This window comes from Salmo salar, chromosome 24, assembly GCF_965601325.2.
Source record: "Salmo salar chromosome 24, fSalSal1, whole genome shotgun sequence".
NCBI lineage: Eukaryota > Metazoa > Chordata > Actinopteri > Salmoniformes > Salmonidae > Salmo > Salmo salar.
The window spans coordinates 12,299,460-12,317,782 of NC_138314.1; the positions used below are offsets into that span (position 1 = coordinate 12,299,460).

Consider the following 18,323-nt stretch of genomic DNA (forward strand, 5'->3'; position numbering starts at 1 on the left):
ACTACAGCCTACTACTATATCCTACTGCTACATCCTACTACTACAGGCTACTGCTACATGCTACTACTACAGCCTACTACTACAGCCTACTACCACATCCTACTACTACATCCTACTACTACATCCTATTACTATGTCCTACTACTACAGCCTACTACTACATCATACTACTACATCCCACTACTGTATCCAACTGCTACATCCTACTTCTACATCCTGCTACTACATCCTACTACTACAGTCTACCAAGTAAAAGTCATGCATCTTTACACAGTGTTTTGGAGCACATGCTTTTTATTTACATTCACTTTGTGTAGTGTCAACACTCCTTGGCACTGTTGCTGTTGTTGATATAAGTCCATCAGGCATGTTTTTGGAAGAGCATTGGAAGCGAAGGAAACATGTTTATAGTTCATTTTTCTCTCTTTTTTTAAGCGCTCAAAAAAAAGGTAAAGAACAGGTTTTCCATCCAAACCAGCTGTCCGCATCTGCAGTTTGTTATAGCGAACGGCAGGCAGATCATCAGGAAGACCATCCATTGTGTTCATTAGCTGGGCTTCCAGTCAGTTTCCCACTGTGTTTGTGTGACATGTGTAAACTATGGCCCGTGAGCTGATACTATGGTACACAACAGTCCCAACCTCAGAGTTATGCATCCTAGTCATACCCCCAGCCCTGAAAGCCCCCCTGCTAGCACATAACGTTCTGAGAACCATATGTTTATTAAAGCCTGCTGAGAGCGTGGTTGTCATATGGTTATTTTGCATACAACCTTCCCACAACTTTCTGAGAATGATGCAGAATAATTCCTTGGCTTTAGCACATTCTCAGCACATATAAAAAACGTAACATAAGAAAACTTTTTTTTTCTTGGTATTTCAATAGAACGTTTCCTAAAAGTTCAAACATGGCATGCTAGCTCCAGCCTGGTGCCGCAGCGCACTTCATAATTCCATGGATAGAGATCAGAAGATTATAGGTTTGAATCGCACTGATGACGTGTCACAATAAAACATTATAATAATGATTAATACCTCAGGAAATTCATTTCCATGTGTCCTATCTGTGCTTGGAGTTCTAAAAAGTTAACCCAAAATAAGTTACCAGTGTTATTAAAAGTGAGAAACGTTAAGGAAATTATTCAAAAGCCTCTGAATAACCTATAATTTCCGTTCTCAGAACGCTAATAAAACCTCCCAGGAAAACGTTCAAATAACCAGAGTCAAATATTATCAGAACCTCCCTGCAACATAAAAATAAAAGTTCCCAGAACAGGCAAAATTTTAACTTCTGTTCTCAGAACGTTTAAAAATCTTTCAGTTTTACTGGTCAGGAAACCAAAAACATACATTCCCACAACTTACAAGGAACCAAATGTGCTAACTGGGCTCTTTTCTAAAGATAATTAGGCCTAGTAGGGAGGTTCAGTTTTGCAACCTGTTTATAGTTGTCGGGCCAGGAGAGAAATGGATTATGGTTTCTGATACAGATGTTATTATGATAATATATGTACAATAGTCCTTTTTTAAAGTATTCATTGTATGAAAATATAATGATTTGTTAAGCCTTTTATGCACACTAAGTTTAAGTTTCGCTGCTTCAGTATTTTACAAAAGGATTCACAAAGGAACCACAACAACAGGTAACAAAATATAATATTCATAAAATATTTATAAATTAAAGACATATTCTACAATATGGTCAGGGTATGTACTGTATGTTCACCCTCTGTATGCATATCCATGTTGTACAATTTTACATAATCACCTACTTGTCATAGTAAAATCAATAAATTAATCAATAAATAGGCTTTCACGTTACCCAAGCAGCAGAGAACTGTATTACATTTGTATCACAAGAACACAGAACAACAAGAGAGGACTCCACACAGAACTCTCAGAGGAGGGGAGGAGAGACATGAAGTGCCATACTCTCCACTCATCTTCTCAGCCTGTTCATGATAACAGGCCAAATATATGGAAATCTTTTCCTTAAACGTGAAGGATTTCAGGGCCAGGGGGAGAAGGATGTATGGAAGGTAAAGAAACAAAGGGAGGGAGAGGAGGTTGGAGGGGGCACGTGATGGGGTAGGTCAGTGAGTTGAGCCAGTAGAATCTGTTTCTATTAGTACCCATGGAATCTTGACAGGCCATCCCCCCCCCCTCTACTCCCCCCTCCGCTCCCCCAGCACCTCCAGCCCTGAGTGGTGGAGCACATGTTTCTCACCGCCAACACCTCCTTATCGGCACGGTGCGGAGGAGTGGGAGAAAGCGGCTCGCACGGCATGTGACTGACTCTGAGGCCGATGTGGGAAGGTGGGTGAGGGCTCGAGGGAGATAACCCAGCCCACCCTAACTGCTGCCCTGACCTCAGCCCACTGTCCTAAATGCCAGGGGGAGGTGGTGGGGATGAAGATGAGGGCAGGCCCCTACCAGAAGTCCAGTCCAGTCAGGTTTGTGTTTCCTTGGGAGGCCTGTTGCTGTTTGGGAGACATGCTAAATGAGGTGTGGATTAGTGTTAGCGTCCAGTGAGGGGGAAAACAGAGATAAGTGGAGAGGAAGACAGGAGATCAATGTCAGTGGAGAGCTAACTGTGGAGAGCCCTATGTGGTCCCACCAGCTAGGCCTATTGGACATCACTGTATGGCTGGTTACTGTATTGCCGGAACCCTTTGAGAGACCTAAGGATAGTTTATTTTTAAAGGTCCAAACTTTTTTCCTCAATTTTTTTGCAAATTCCAAATGTGTTATTTAGCTTCAAATGGCATCCAACTGCTTCTATTACAGAATTATGAATTGGTATCATAGATATTTTACTGTACAAAATAAAATCTACATTTTCCTGAAATACAAAATATACATACACAATGTACAAACTGTTTAGTTTAGATTCATCTTATATACACATACATGTCATAGCTGTTTTTCTTGTCAACTGTTCTCAACGGTGATTCTAGATTCATTTCAGAGTCCATCTATTCTAAAACCAATCCTGCTTGAAAAAAAAATGAAGTCTTTGCTTTGTTCCATCCGCACCCTGTCATTTCTCTTCACGAATGTGTCTCTCCATGTCCATATAACCAGCAGGGTGGACGAGCTATCTGCAGCCACACTCTGCCACCACCATGCCCTCAAACTTATACTTGTACGTGACTACTCCGGTGTCATCCATGTAAAGCAGGGAGATGGGATCCAGTTTGGTTGGCACGCAGCAGGCCCGTGTCACCTTCTGTGGGCTCTTCATGCTCACCAGTGTCTGGACGATGGCGTGCTTGGTGGGCGTCACGTGTTTGGTCAGCGGGTATGTGCAGATGCCACTGCACTCAAAGGCCTCGTACCCGGCAGGCGCTAGGATCCAGCTGTCCCAGCCGATGTCTTTAAACTCCACGTACAGCGACTGCTTCTTACACTGGTTGACCTTGGCGTTGCGGCGGATTCTGGAGGCCGTGTCATAGATCAGATTGGAGCGCATCTGGAGCAGGGCCTCTTCGTCCTGCTCCTCCTCCTCTTCCTCCTCTTCCACGCCCCCCGCCCGGCCCAGCTCCCCCCACAGCCTATTCAGCTCCAGGTCACCCTGAAGCACCGCTTCCGAGGTCTCGTGTCCAATCATCTCGTTCAGCTCCCGCTTGTCATCGCGGTGATCACCGCTCTGGTCGTCGGAGAAGATAATCATCAGGGGTTTGTGTTTGTCATCTGGGCTGGTGTCTATCTCCATGTCTCCCCTGAATATCCTCCTCCCCTCTCCTTCTCCCTCACCGTCTGCTAGTGTCTGCCCTCTTTCCCCCTCGGAGGCCAGGCTTGCTATGTGGACCTCCAGCCTGTGGGTGGTGCTGTACTCTGACTTGCGCCAGTGTTGGACAGCAGTAGTTAGGTCAAAGGCCTCCCAGCTGTTATCAGTACCATAGACCTGCCGTGATGCCAGCTCTACTAACTCCTCCCGTCCTCCACCTCTTCCTCCTGCTCCTCCTCTCTCGGTGTCCTTCGCTGTTCTGTTGTCCTCTCCTGTTCCGTCGTGCTGCTCCAGCTCGTAGATGGTCACCTTGCGGTCGACCCCAGCGTAGAGGTTGCGATCTGTCTGGACCAAAGTATAGAGACGCAGCTCTGCGGCGGTGATACGCTCATTGTGGGGTATGGATACGTTGAAGAGCAGAGGGTGTTGTCTCACCCCTCTACTACCCAAACTGCAGGGAGACGAGTCTGGGGGAGAGGAATACACAGAGATAAAGGCTGTTAATTCATCAGTAGCTCTCCATTTTGATGTTTTAAATAGATTGCCAGTGTACTACACTGCAGAATTGATAGTACAGCAAAAGCCAAGACTTTGTCCAAAACACTTCCGAGGCAATTGTAGCATCCAAATTAACATTAAACTAGATCAAGTTGAATGAATATATCATTGTAAAAAATCTAAATGAATAATGAGAAATTCACAGTTTCATATTCTCGTCCAAATAAAGAAAAAAACGTTTTTTTGTTATTTGCACAGTGCTGACTCTCAAAAATGTAAGGTGCTACAGTATTTGTAAGATGAAAAACAAACGTAAATGAAAATGCATAAATTATACTTATACTTGTTTTTACACTATGTATGTTGACCTTCTACAGGTACATTTTGATACGTAATACATTTCTGATGAACAGTTCTGAAATTAATACTCTCATTACACAGGGATAAAGGGCTTACAGTACATTAATTAAAAAAATTCCAAAGCAAAGAACACCACAGCATAATGTGAAGCTAGTACGGCATAAGGACACAGAGTACAGTATAGTGGCTCTCTACCTTCGTTCTTGAAGCTGCGGATGATGTTGGCGGTGGGCATGGCGGTGTGGTCGTTGGCGAAGCGGTTGTACAGCTCCATCATGTACTCGGGCGGCTCCACACGGACACTGCCAGGTGCCTGGGCAGGAGGGCCCAGGCCAGACAAATTGAAGGTCCGGAGGCTCTCCAGCAGGCTCTGCATGTCCACATCCCTGTCCTGCTCCAACAGAGATGGGTCTATGACGCCCCCGTGGCCGTCCCCCAGACCTGGAGCAGGGCGATGTCTCTCTGGGGCCAGGGAGATGGGGCTGCCCTGCCCAGACAGGGGCCACATCAGGAGCAGCAAGGGGAGCAGGGGGAAGGGAGTTCTGGTGATAGAGGTAGCCTCTAACCTGGAGAGCCCATTGTCCGCCATGGAGAGGAGTGCTACTGTTCTTGTGTTGTATGGTAAATCCACAGGGACTATCCAGTGTTGAGATTGAACAGAATTGTATCTATCAAATAGTCCACTGGAGGTTGGATTCAGCTTGATGAAGGGTGAGAAACAACAACCGTGTTTTTATCTTGCTTTATCTTGTTTTATCTTGTCGCTTCTCTGGTGACTCAAAAGGTTCTGTTGACCCTTGGAGTTGACCAGTGAGGAGGTCTGTGTTCTGTAGCTCTCCCTGTGTGTTCCTCTTGCTGTGTGTGGAACCCTGATAAACGACTCTCATTCCAGATCTCATGCCATTTATCCTAATGCACACCTTTTGATGTTGTTTTCTAAAGAGTTGAAGTTCCAGCTAGAGGGTGGCTTTGCTGTGTCCAAAGGAGGCATCCCTTGTGTTTTTTCTCTCAGTTTCTCCCTCTGTTCTCTCTCTCTCTCTCTCTCTCTCTCTCTCTCTCTCTCTCTCTCTCTCTCTAGCTCTCTTTCTTTCTGTCTGTTATCTATGATATGGTAAGCTCTGCATTTCTCAGTGTTTGTGTCCCTGTGTTTGTGTGTCCCTGTGTGCGTGTGAGTGTGTGTGTGTGTCTGTGTGTGTTATCTCACCACTTCCTTAATGAGGACTTTGTAAACATTGTCCTGTAGCCTGTTCCTTGTAAAATGGATATTTTGTTTTGTGTCGGAGCACTAGGCAAGGATGAGATTGTTCATGTGTTTATTTGTTTGGTAAATGGGGGAGCTGCAGAAACAGGAATTTGCTCCATTGACCATTTATTTTTGACAAATCCATAAAGGGTCTATTGATGTTGAATGCTACATGATATGTCTGTTGGGCAGTGCCTTCCCAAATGAAATTGAAATGTAATGAGGTGTGAGATGTAATGGGCAGCGATGACAAATGATGGACTTCTGCAAGTCTGAAGAACACATAACAAACCGACTGAGATCAGCTGATGAGAACAGCACTGCGCAGATGACCGTGCATTTCATTAGTATTTTATGACATAAGTTGTAATATTTAAAAACTAAAAACTTGGAAAGCATATATTTCAGTTGGAGAGAAAAAGTTATATTATGAGAGCAAGAATAAAAAGTTGTTTCTTCGTCTGTTGTGGAAACAAAGTCGACTACACAACACAACTTTTCCATAATCTCCTTATTACCCACTTGTGTTTCAAAGTTTGCAGCACTTAAGTGCACTTCCTCTTTTAGTTGGCGAACACGTTGCGGATCTCACTGGAGTGTTGGAAATGGGTTATCTCTGTCTGAATGTCTGACTAAGAGGCCCAACTGCCTATTGAATGCACAGGAGTCAAGACGTACAGTTTCCAGTGTGCTCTGCGCTGTGCCCTCACATGTCCGTCAGACATCAGTACAGTGGTTCTGAGGTCAGCTTTAGTCCAGATTCCACAGCCCAGAATGGAGTGCAGGAGGGAGAGGGCTTTGCAACAGCAGACTCCATGCTTTGTAAGGGCAGACTAGTCTCCTTGCATTCCACTGTGATTAGGGAGACAGCATGGAGTCAAAGGTGACAATGGAACTAGAACCTGGATGGATGACTCAAGCTAGAACACATCTCCACTGACCAATGACCAGAGGAGTAATCTACACTAACCTCCCATTTAAAGTCACGTGCCCACTCTCTCTTTTTAAGATGAACGCATGAACGGTATTTTAATGAGTGATTCCAGAACCTGGGCATCCCCTCAATACCTCATCACAACACCTCGTCATCTCAGATTTGCCTTTAAAGATGGACTCCGCTAGATGAATTCATGTTACCGTCAGTTGCAGATTCTCAATTCGGACGTATAATTTAACTGCACTTTTAGAATCTGTATGGCTGCTACTGTTTGTTTCCACATTCATTCAGGGGTCCTCACTCCTGAGTCTCTGACAGTGACCTGCAAAGAGACATTCTTGATAGTGAGGAGGAGATGACATGGGAAGGAACAGGATCTTCCTCCCCCCCCCCCTGTTCCTCATCCTCCGGGGTGACAGTTGACAGACGTGCTGTTATCTCCCCTACGGTCCCTTTTACGCAATGCCTCCTTTGTGCACTGCCAGTCCCCATCTCTCTTCAATCTTCCTGCAATGCTGAAGAATGCTTGATAACACCAGTGTCCCACTTTCACTCGCTCCCTGTTTTTCTCACAAGCACAGACATGCCCGCTCAAACGTGCTCCCACACACACGAATGCCCAAACAGACTTGCACACGCACGCACATACGCACACATACGCACACATTCCAGCCATTTTTCCCCCTGGCCTTACACTATCTTTCTTCTGACCCCTTCAGTGTGTGACGACATTCTCTTTGGCCCTGATCTCATTCATTCTTTCTGTCTCTCTCACTCTATCTCACGTGCATACTACACATATCACATGCAATCCCTCTTAAAAGGTTGTAGTTCAACCATAACAATGACAAACTGTGCAGATCGTTGGTCAGTCAACTTAACCTGTTCTTCTTTATTCATTTGCTGATCAAACAAATATAAACATGATTGGAACCTTAACAATTGAACCGACATGCGCAGCGTTTTACCATGAATGTGATCTCGGCGAACGTTGGCAAAATGCCTTTAAAAGCCGTATTGTTGGCTGTCCAGCGCGCTGCGCTATGAATTGAATCACAGCCAAAATACTAATACAGTCCATTATAGTCCAAGTGTCCTGGACACTATGCACCAGTAGCTATTGCATTTACATGCTGTATGTTATCCAACAATAGAAATGTAACAGCACCTGCATGGTCACATACCATCAACATTTTATAGGATAATACACACATCACATCCATAATCAGCTACACCAAGCAAAGGCCATTCACATACAGTTGCAGCATTCCTCATTTTATGTCTATGCATGTGAAGTGTAGTCAACACCTGCTTTAGATAAAGAGTTTCTACATGGGTTTTCCCACCAAACAAACTGACAAGCTAGCAACATTTTACAGGTCCCAGCCAGGGTTACAGCTCTGGCCAAGACACTGACTCTCTACCTCTCTCCCTTGTTTAGAGATCTCTATGTTAAATATCCATATACTGTATTGAGGGATCTCTTTGATAACTTAAGAGTAAAGGCAGTTCTAGGTTCTAGGTTGGCCCTCGTGGTTCTCTGGTGGGGAACTACTGGATCTAGGTTGGCCCCCTTGTGGTTCTAAGTTGGCCTTCGTGGTTCTCTGGTGAGGAACTGCTTTATCTCCTGGTCCAGCTCCTGGTTGCGTCTCTGGGCCTCGTCTCGGCTGCGTTCTGCGTTCCTCAGCCGGATCTCCAGAGCGGACACACAGCGCTTCTCTGTATCCAGGGCTGACTGCAGCTCCGCTACTGTGGCACTCAGCTCTCTGTTCCTCTGCTGCAGGCTGCATGGGAGGGGAGAGGGAGAGAGATTGCATTTATGAATGCAGAGTACAGTACACTAGTGTTGACGTGGTGTCCTTTCCAATAAAAGAGTATTCCGCATCCTAAATGACACCCTATTCCCTATAGCCCTAGTCAAAGTAGTGCACAATATAGGGAATAGGGTGTCATTTGGGACACAGACAGTATTCCATAATACAGACCTGGTAACGAGGTGCTCTGTGTCTCCTCGGCTGTCCTCCTGCTGTTCAACCTTACTGTCTGGTTGCTGGGCTGAAGGTGAAACCCCAGCTCTACTGGCCTCTGTCTTCTTCTCATGGGTCGCTGGCTGAGACTTCTGCTGGGGGTCACTGCTGGGTTTGGAAGAGGGGGCTGTGATGTCATCATAGGTGACTGTGATGTCACTTCCGCTCCTGGCCGTCCCTCTGTCCCCCCAGTCCTTCTTCTGGACCTCTCCGAACAGAGAGGTCCTCTGTAGGTCCAGGATCTTAAAGATGTCCTCTGAGAGAGTCTTCTCCCCCTTCTCCCTTTTCTCCTCGCTGCACTCTTTGATGTGGCTCCAGCACTTTATGGCCTCCAGCTTGCCGGCCATCCCGGGGACTGGGCAGTTCAGGGTGGGCAGGGTCTGGGTGCGTTTGCGGGGGCTCCCGGACCAGGGGTCCATGGCTGAGGATGAGGAGGGGGCGTGGGGCTGCTGGGGCCCTACCTGGGGGATGGAGATGGTCACTGGATCTGGCCCCAGAGTGCCTGTGTCCTCTTCCTCCTCTGGAGACTCTGACAGAGACCCCTCACACTGCAGGGACAGACAGAATGGGGATTTAGACCACAGAACTAAAATGAGAGAGAGATATCAATTTCTTCTCCAAAACATTCTGAAATCGAATCAAGCTTTGCTTAAAGTGTTCTTACAAACTGCAACACACATGAACATTTACAGAAGTGTAGCTATGCAATGCTTACTGATATAATAATGTATCATAATATACACTGAGTATACAAAACATGACTAACCAGTTGAATCCAGGTGAAAGCTATGAACACTTATTGATGTCACTTGTTAAATCCACTTCAATCAGTGTAGATGAAGGGGAGGAGACAGGTTAAAGGATTTTTAAGCCGTGAGACAATTGAGACATGGATTGTGTATGTGGGCCATTCAGAGGGTGAATGGGCAAGACACAAGATCTAAGTGCCTTTGAGCAGGGCATGGTAGTAGGTGTCAGATGCACCAGTATGTGTCAAGAACTGCAACGCTGTTGGGTTTTTCACGCTCAAATTTCCCCGTGTGTATCAAGAAGGTGTTCCTAATGTTTGGTGTACTCAATGTATTACTCCTTTAATTGCGCATGTATTATACCACGTTCACGGTAGGAAATAAGAGAAGAACCACTTTAAGGTTGCGTCCCAAATAGTACCCTATTCCCTTTATAGCGCACTGCATTTGACCAGAGCCCTATGGGCTGCGTTGAAAATAACTGTGTGATGTTGTTACCTCAGCAGACTCCCAGCCCACAAAGCTGCGTGGAGCGCTGTTCTTCCTGCTGTCACTCTTCCCGACGGGGGACGAAGGAGCCACGTCTTTAGACGGAGGAAACAGAGCCTCATGTTGTCTGATCATCACTGTCATCAGCTTCTGAATCTGAGGAGTACCTGTGAGGAGAGACAAAGCCAAGCGCACAGTCTGTTCACACAAAAGACAGATCTGGAAGGGAATGAGGATACAGAAACAATTTGTTGATATAAATTATACTGTATCTATGCATCTTCATTTCATAAATAATCAAACTGTACAGTAAGGTCAGTTTGTCACTGCAACAGTATGTCAAAATAAAGGTATGACTTTCAAAATAAAAGCATAGGCCTACTGCTGATAATGACAATACCACCCTGTTACAGTATGCACTAAAGGCCTTTTCACACCAGGGTTGGGGTCAAAACCATTTGAATTCCAGTCAATTCAGGAAGTCCACTGAAATTCAAATTATTTTCAATTGTTTTCAATGACGGAGATTTTGGAATTGGAATTTGGTTTACTTTCTGAATTGACTGGAATTGAAATGGAATTAACGTCAACCCGGTTTCACACTGCAATTTCTTAGCCCAGGGCTATCCTTAACATGGCTTAAGATGATCCTGACAGGCAATGGTCTGGTCTCACCCTTCATCATAGTGATGGGGTCCTCAATCTGGGGCTTGAGCAGGTTGATCCCAATGACCGTGGCCAGGTTTTCAACACTCATCTTGTTCACCTTGGAGTTCTGCTGCACTTCAAATAAGAACCTTCACAGACAGAACGTTTAGACAGCAAAGTCACACAGGGTGAGTACCAAATTATACCTTATAACGTTCCCTATTTATAGGACTTAGAATCCCTCACCATGCAGATTATTTTATTTATTTTTTAATCAAACACAAAATGCTGTATGAGCAAGCTGTAGACTAATCATTACAGGGTAGTAATCAAATTGCTTTTCAAATGTTTCAATAGAAGCTCGTTTCGTCAATAGGTTCTATGATATGTCATTCAATTGAATATTCACTACCCTGATCTGTGATTGGGTAAGTGTCAGCTCACCTGCATATGTAGCTGAGGAGGTTGTAGTTGGTTCTAGGAAGGAGACTGATCTGCTCCTCCAGTCTCTCACGACCCTGGGTGGAAAGTGAGTTGGAATATACAAAGTTCAACTAACACACTCTTACTCAAATGACGTAAATGTAAATGTAAATGTACTCAGCAGGCCTGCATGTAGTCATTTTGGCACAGTTGATAGAAATAAAGCTACATTTCAAATGATTGTGAAAAAAAATATGTCCAAGAACATTTGGTTATGGTCATCATTAAAGGAAGTCAAAACCCTTTGATCCAGTACATACTCATTTTGGCACAGTTGACAGATATAGAGCTAAATCACAAATTGTAGCCTAGAGGACATGTTTATTTATAAGAATATTTGGCTAACTTCGTTATTGAAGTAAATATTAGTTCCTACTGCAGCACTGTTGGGGTCCAGCATGGGGCTGCAGTCCAGGAAGTCTTGGTACTGTGTCCAAGGAACCACCGGCTCAGGCAGCTCCCGCAGGTACAGCTTGAGCAACGACGCCACTGTGTGGACATCTGTGTCACTGCAGGGCACAAAACTGTCAGAAACAGTGCACGAGCACACCCACACAGTCGCACGCGCACACGCGTGCATGCACACATGCATACACATGCACACACACACGCACACACACACAAACAAAAACATACAGTTGTGCTGAGTATATTTCTATTTTGTGTTGAATCCAGCTACAAATCAGTTTGTCCCCCTTTTCAACAAATTTGTCACAATAGAGAGTTCAGCATGGGCAGAAGGTTCTTATAAAACTGTCTTTCTCTGTCTACTAGGACAGGATGTGGTGTAAGCCACAGAGCACTAACAGCAGAAAAGTGTATCAGGCATCTCTGTACTATCATCCTCACTGCATCTCTCTCATCTTACTATACAACCTTTAGAAAAGAAGCCAACGGGATTTCAGTTTGTATAAAAAGGGCGTAATAATTGTCTGTTTGTACGTTGGCGCCCTTGAACGTTCCTTCAAACGCTCTTATGTAAGTTAGCTTAGCTTAGTTTAGCGCTGAGGCGTCTCACATTGGGAAGGAAGGTCTCTCTCCGGCGTTGAACGCGTCCCTAAACTGTTTGACTGTGTTGTCTTGTCCCGGCAGTCTGAAGATGCCTTCCTCGCTTAGTCCGTGTTCTCTGATGAACTCCGCACACTTCTGCACCAGGATGGGCACCATGTGGGGGCCGAACCGCTGCTCGTAGGTTACCGTATCACCCAGGCTCTTGCCAAATATCGCTGAGAGGGAAGGAGAGCGGTTAGAGTAAGTCACAGCCCAAACTGGAGAATCAGAGACAGGGTTTTTCAAGTTTGTGGCTAGTTCCTCATGGGTTGCGGCTTTATGTCATGGGCCCGAAGACAATTCCAAAAAGAGTCCTTGAACCAAAAGTCAAGAAAATAAGTTCAGATGACTAGAGACCCGCTTTTTCCTGACCATGTGACCTGACCAGGAAAAACATATTCTGGGTCCTAGTTCTATGTTTTTTTCCTGGTCATGTCTCTTGGTCAGGGAAAACTCTTGTCCTTTAATGTCAGAAGACTATCTGTACCTCCACTAGAGGGTGATCCAACCACCCTGCGCAACGTGCGGACCCACTCCTCCATCTCACTGTGGGAGTTGGCCATGAGGACGTACGGGTACCGCTCCCTATCACCACTGCTGCCTGGAATACAGAGAGGGTATGACTCTCCAACATACTGGGATACATCATACATAGATTGAAAGGTATATCTTTAATTCCTCTCTCAATAGAGAGACAAGAGAGAGACATGGTGAGATGGAGGCTGAGAGAGAGACATGGTGAGATGGAGGGCAAGAGAGAGAGACATGGTGAGATGGAGGGCAAGAGAGAGACATGGTGAGATGGAGGGCAAGAGAGAGAGACATGGTGAGATGGAGGGAGAGAGAGAGACATGGTGAGATGGAGGGCAAGAGAGAGAGACATGGTGAGATGGAGGCTGAGAGAGAGACATGGTGAGATAGAGGCTGAGAGAGAGTCATGGTGAGATGGAGGGCAAGAGAGAGACATGGTGAGATGGAGGGCAAGAGAGAGAGACATGGTGAGATGGAGGGCAAGAGAGAGACATGGTGAGATGGAGGGCAAGAGAGAGACATGGTGAGATGGAGGGCAAGAGAGAGACATGGTGAGATGGAGGGCAAGAGAGAGACATGGTGAGATGGAGGGCAAGAGAGAGACATGGTGAGATGGAGGACAAGAGAGAGAGACATGGTGAGATGGAGGACAAGAGAGAGATGGTGAGATGGAGGGAAAGAGAGAGAGAATGAGAGAGAGAGAGAGAGAGAGACAGAGAGACAGAGACAGAGACAGAGTCAGAGTCAGAGACAGAGACAGAGTCAGAGTCAGAGTCAGAGACAGACTCAGAGTCAGAGACAGACAGACAGACAGACAGACAGACAGACAGACAGACAGACAGACAGACAGACAGACAGACACAGACAGACAGACAGACAGACAGACAGACAGACAGACAGACAGACAGACAGACTGTCTTCTGCTTACGTGGTATAATCTCAAAGAGGAATTTCCCTGGGTCATCTTGATTCTGTGGGAGCTCGTTGACTTTACTGAACCTCAGCTGGATTACACCCTGGGGACAGAGAGACAGACTGTCACTAACATCTTAGTAAACAACGCATACATGTCTAGGCTACAGGAAACACAGGGAAGGACTTCAATAAAGATGGAAACTGAATATTGACAGCAGTAGTGTTGTTTGGATGCTTAAAGGTTTTCCTAACCACATGACCAGATCAGGAAAAGCCAAAGTTAAAGGCTATAACTAGAGCTCAGACCTATCTGCATTCTTCTCTACCCCATCTCTCACCTGGACAGTCCCCTCCTTTTCGTCTTTATGGTAGGTCAGTGTGCTTCCTCTCAGCACAAAGTAGCGCAGCTGCCAGTTCTTTACGATGGACCTCTGTTTCTTCAGCCAGCCAGCCTTCAGAGGCCTGTCCATGGACCTCCTGGTGGAGCCAGGCGAGCCTAACCCTGGGCTGCCCTCTCCAGGCATCACACTCTTAGACCGCGCTGCCGCAGAGTGGAAACAAACAGAACAGCCGTGCTGTTAAAGAGAGCCTTATTAAGAGACACTTCACTAAACACAGCCAGGATGTAAACAAGGCTCTCAACATCCGTCAAGTCAGGTCTTCCTCTTTTATTAATTTGAACATGCATCAATCTGACTTGCAGTAGATAGAAGTGGTGGCCTGGCAGGAAACAGGCCGCCACTGTCTGACCTGCCAAGCTTCCTGTTTAAGGTGCATGCTTCTAGATTCTAGTCGTGATTGTTCAATGGTAGGAAAATATTGACCTACAAACACAATGTGCTTTCAACAATCATGTACAATAGACTACAGGGAAGGGCAACACAGGAATAATAATACAGTACTTGGTCTCAACTAGGCCTAAATGTAAACAAAGTTGAGTTATTTGTCCTTTGCTAACAGGCCAGTCATTGCTCAACAACATGATGACTTAATGTCTAAGTTGTCTGTGGATGATCTCAGAAGAGAGCATGAGAGAGATAAACGGAAGAGTATGACGAAAGGATGGAGATGGGGGTAGAGTTGTATGCTACGTGGCACACGATGGAGAGAGAAAACCATGCATGGATTGGCACGCAGGGTGGTACTGTAGCTTGCCGGACAGATGGTGTGATTGTGATTGAGAGCGTTCGCTCACTTGTTGTGTAATTCACCGTGACCTCCCAGGCCAGATGAAAGAAGAGAAGAAGATGAGCCCGGCTATATAAACAGGAAGTGGCTGCATCGACGGGAGAAACACTTTGAAGGCCCCCCACCTAAAACGCAGACCCTTTGGTCTGTTTTAATAGCGTCATCCCTTGAAGAGGGCCATGTCAAAGGACTCTGGACGAACCTCTGGCCCACACACAGTGAAGTATGAGACGCCACAAAAAAAGGAAAGACGGACACAGACCCTTGAGGAACTTTTCAACTGGACCCAGGACCTTCTAGACTAAGGAGTCCCAATGGAAGCATGAATGAAAATGTTCAACTTCTCAATCAAACAGAGCTTGTTGAAAGAACGCCAGCTCTTTCACATCAGTGGGAATAGTGAGGGGTTGAAAGTGCGTGGCCGTGGCACAATCCTATTGAGTGTACAAAGAGCCAGCAGAATAGATGTAGTTCCAAATAAGGATCTCAATTACGTGAATATTTAACCCCTAGAGACCAGTCCTAAATGGCACCCTATTCCCTATGTAGTACACTACTTTTGACCAGAGCTTTATGGGCCCTGATCAAAAGTAGGGTACTAAATAGGGAATAGTGTTCTAACTTCAGCAGTTGAAATGACAGAACACACTGGCCCCATTCAGTTGTGTGACTATACATATTAATTCTGTGTACATATTTCCTATCCCGATATAATGTCATTGACATGTATGGCTTTTGAATCTCTGATGAACAATCGAAGGTAGCCATGCCGTAGATAAAATGTGTGTACAGTGTACTGGTGTAAGGGAAATTATAGAAGTCATCAGGCCTTCTCACACAGTCGCTCTCACACCCAAACACACACACACACACACACACACACACACGAGTCTGCAGAGTCACAGCTACTGTTCTGACATTTCATCAACTTCCTGCTGAAAGTACCCAAAGGGCACAGAGAAAATGAGAAACGCCTTGCTGCCTGAACTATAGCACTACATTTTCTTGAGATGAGGACTGGGGTTAAGTTCTCAGGGTTGTGAGTAACTGACTGGTAAAGTATACTGTGCGATAAATTAAACAATCATAGAAGTCAATCAATCAATCAAATGTATTTATAAAGCCCTTCTTACATCAGCTGATGTCACAAACGGCTGTACAGAAACCCAGCCTAAAACCCCAGACAGCAAGTAATGCAGGTGTAGAAGCACAGTGGCTAGGAAAAACTCCCTAGAAAGGCCGGAAACCTAGGAAGAAACCTAGAGAGGAACCAGGCTATGAGGAGTGGCCCTCGTAGCATAAGAAGTCACTTCTTTTCATAGAAATAATAAGGAACTTGTTTCCCAGCCATGCTGATGTGTACCCACTAAACTACATAAACCTGTCATCATAAATAGAAGTATCCACACTGTTTTCAATGACAACTGCACCATTCCACTAATAGTTTTAGTATGAAGTCTTGACATTGCCATTTTTTTATTTTAGTAGGCAAGTCAGTTTAGAACAAATTCTTATTTTCAATGACGCCTAGGAACAAACAGTGGGTTAATTGCCTGTTCAGGGGCAGAACGACAGATTTGTACCTTGTCAGCTCAGGGATTTGAACTTGCAACCTTTCAGTTACTAGTCCAACACTCTAACCACTAGGCTACCCTGCCGCCCCATATAAGGCTATGTCGGCTATATATGTATTCACATGCACTCATGCACTGTTTTGTTAAGTTATAGGTGCACCACACCTGCTGTAATCAGGTGCATGATCCTTCTGTAAGCCATGGCCCTGGACCACAAACACAGCTTAACACAGAAATATAACCAAGTATAAGAACAACAGTCTATATAAAACACTCTCAGTATGCTGCTGGCACACACAGTGCCACAGTCAACCTCATGTCTAGGGATGGCTGGGTTACTTTGTAAATGTAATCCATTATAGTTTCTAGTTAGCTGTCCAAAATTGTAATTAGAGCCTTAACTTTTGGAATACCCAAACTCAGTAACGTAATCTGATTACTTTCAGTTATATTGGATTACTTTCCTTTTAAGAAGCTTTAGAAGAAGACAGAAAGGATCCATCAAGTGCATTTGGTGTGTCCTCATGACTTGTGGTCTTACCCACTCAGATGGAACAAATTTAAAGGTCCAATGCAGCCATTTTTATCTCAATATCAAATCATTTCTGAGTAACAATTAAGCACCTTAATGTGATTGTCTGTTTTAAATTAAACTGGTCAAAAAGAAACAAAAGTAGCTTCTTAGGAAAGAGCAATTTCTCAAGCAAGAATTTTGCACGGACTCTGGGAATGGTCTGAGTGGGGAGGGGAAAACGGAACATTTGCTGTTATTGGCAGAGAGGTTTAGAACTCTCTTATTGGTCTAGTAGCTAATGTACTGCCTGGTGATGTCACCAGGCAAGCCAAAACTCCATCCCACCAAAACAGGCTGAAATTTTAAGCGTTTTTATCTACATTTTCACAATTTCACAGTAATTGTTATTATTCCAACCGCAAAGTGTGGAAATATAACTTTAGAAAATCCAATTTTTGACTGCACTGGGCCGTTAAACCCACAGGTCCAGTCTCTATACCTCTTCATAGACGCATGTAACACACATGCACTAGTGTACAATGCTACTGATGATACAACAACACATTTTCCTATTTACGCAAACGCAATGACTCCCAAGAATAGCTTAATGTTTAGGATAACATCCAGTAACTTACCTATTCTAGCTGTTTCAGCTTTGAGGGTGCTGAAGTCCCAGTTCCGAGGTAGCTTGAGAGACATTATTCCTCCTTCATAGAAAAGATCAGTATCTCACTTCACAACACACGCACACATACACACACACTCACGCACACACACTCACATATGTACACACAGCACACACACATGTATGAGGGGTTTTGCTGTAGATCTCCAGTCTGTCTGTCACACTAAACCTTTCTGTATCTGACTTCCTACTTCCTGTATAGCTACTAATCTATCTTTTTCAACATGTCAAAACACGTTCTTTCATGTTCCCTCTACTTCCCTCTAGATACATGTTCTGCTATTCTAATACTGCACCGCACTGTAAATACTCCCCTCTCCAGGTAGGTATATCATAGCAAGTGCTCTACGATAGAAGGTTTCAAATGACGAACCATTCACCAGTGTCACTTAACCACTGGTCTCCCTTTATTCTCTCTCAGGAGGAAGTGGGTTTCGTTTCTGGGTTGCAGTCTCTTCAAGCTGTGGCAATGTCGCTTACCGGCAACATGCAGCCTACGGTATGTGTTCACAGCCATACATTTCAACTAGATTTTTTGCATCTAAAATTGTAACATTGTGGCTTGCTGTTATAGCGTTGGTGATTTATTTTAGAATTTATGCACTGATTAATATATTACAAAACTGCCCAAATGAGAACCACAGCCCAACACACTCTGAGGAAAACTATAGGCAGGGGTGAAAGTAGGCTATAATGTTCCTGC

The 18,323-nt window shown here is 44.9% G+C and overlaps 2 protein-coding genes across 3 annotated transcripts; both read right to left on the reverse strand.

Moving 5' to 3' along the window:
- Positions 1 to 1,653: 1,653 nt before the first annotated feature.
- Positions 1,654 to 5,612, reverse strand: LOC106585109 (bone morphogenetic protein 10-like). Its single transcript, XM_014170951.3, has 2 exons — positions 4,783 to 5,612; positions 1,654 to 4,196 (listed from the first exon to the last, which is right to left on the reverse strand). The coding sequence occupies exons 1-2, from the start codon at positions 5,174 to 5,176 to the stop codon at positions 3,097 to 3,099; spliced, it is 1,494 nt and encodes a 497-aa protein (XP_014026426.3). The 5' UTR covers positions 5,177 to 5,612; the 3' UTR covers positions 1,654 to 3,096.
- Positions 5,613 to 7,630: 2,018 nt separating this feature from the next.
- On the reverse strand, positions 7,631 to 18,008 carry LOC106585107 (rho GTPase-activating protein 25). Of its 2 annotated transcripts, none has more exons than XM_014170949.3 (11): positions 17,571 to 18,008; positions 13,998 to 14,200; positions 13,673 to 13,760; positions 12,701 to 12,814; positions 12,182 to 12,389; positions 11,540 to 11,672; positions 11,125 to 11,198; positions 10,708 to 10,829; positions 10,042 to 10,199; positions 8,753 to 9,342; positions 7,631 to 8,551 (listed from the first exon to the last, which is right to left on the reverse strand). In XM_014170949.3, exons 1-11 carry the CDS (start codon positions 17,632 to 17,634, stop codon positions 8,350 to 8,352), a joined length of 1,956 nt encoding a protein of 651 aa, XP_014026424.1. In that variant the 5' UTR covers positions 17,635 to 18,008; the 3' UTR covers positions 7,631 to 8,349. The 2 variants fall into 2 exon arrangements, with proteins under 2 accessions (XP_014026424.1, XP_045562820.1); XM_045706864.2 differs by having other exon boundaries at positions 13,998 to 14,234.
- Between the last annotated feature and the right edge of the window lie 315 nt (positions 18,009 to 18,323).

Bases quoted from the DNA above. Each gene is read 5' to 3' on its own strand.
- LOC106585109 (XM_014170951.3), bottom strand. From the start codon at position 5,176: ATGGCGGACAATGGGCTCTCCAGGTTAGAGGCTACCTCTATCACCAGA. The intron at 4,197-4,782 runs GTAGAGAGCCAC...CCTCTCCCCCAG, and splicing joins CCGCAGCTTCAAGAACGAAG to ACTCGTCTCCCTGCAGTTTG.
- LOC106585107 (XM_014170949.3), bottom strand. From the start codon at position 17,634: ATGTCTCTCAAGCTACCTCGGAACTGGGACTTCAGCACCCTCAAAGCT. The intron at 12,815-13,672 runs GTAAGCAGAAGA...TCTGTATTCCAG, and splicing joins CCTCTTTGAGATTATACCAC to GCAGCAGTGGTGATAGGGAG. The intron at 10,200-10,707 runs GTGAGACCAGAC...CTCTCCTCACAG, and splicing joins CCCCATCACTATGATGAAGG to GTACTCCTCAGATTCAGAAG.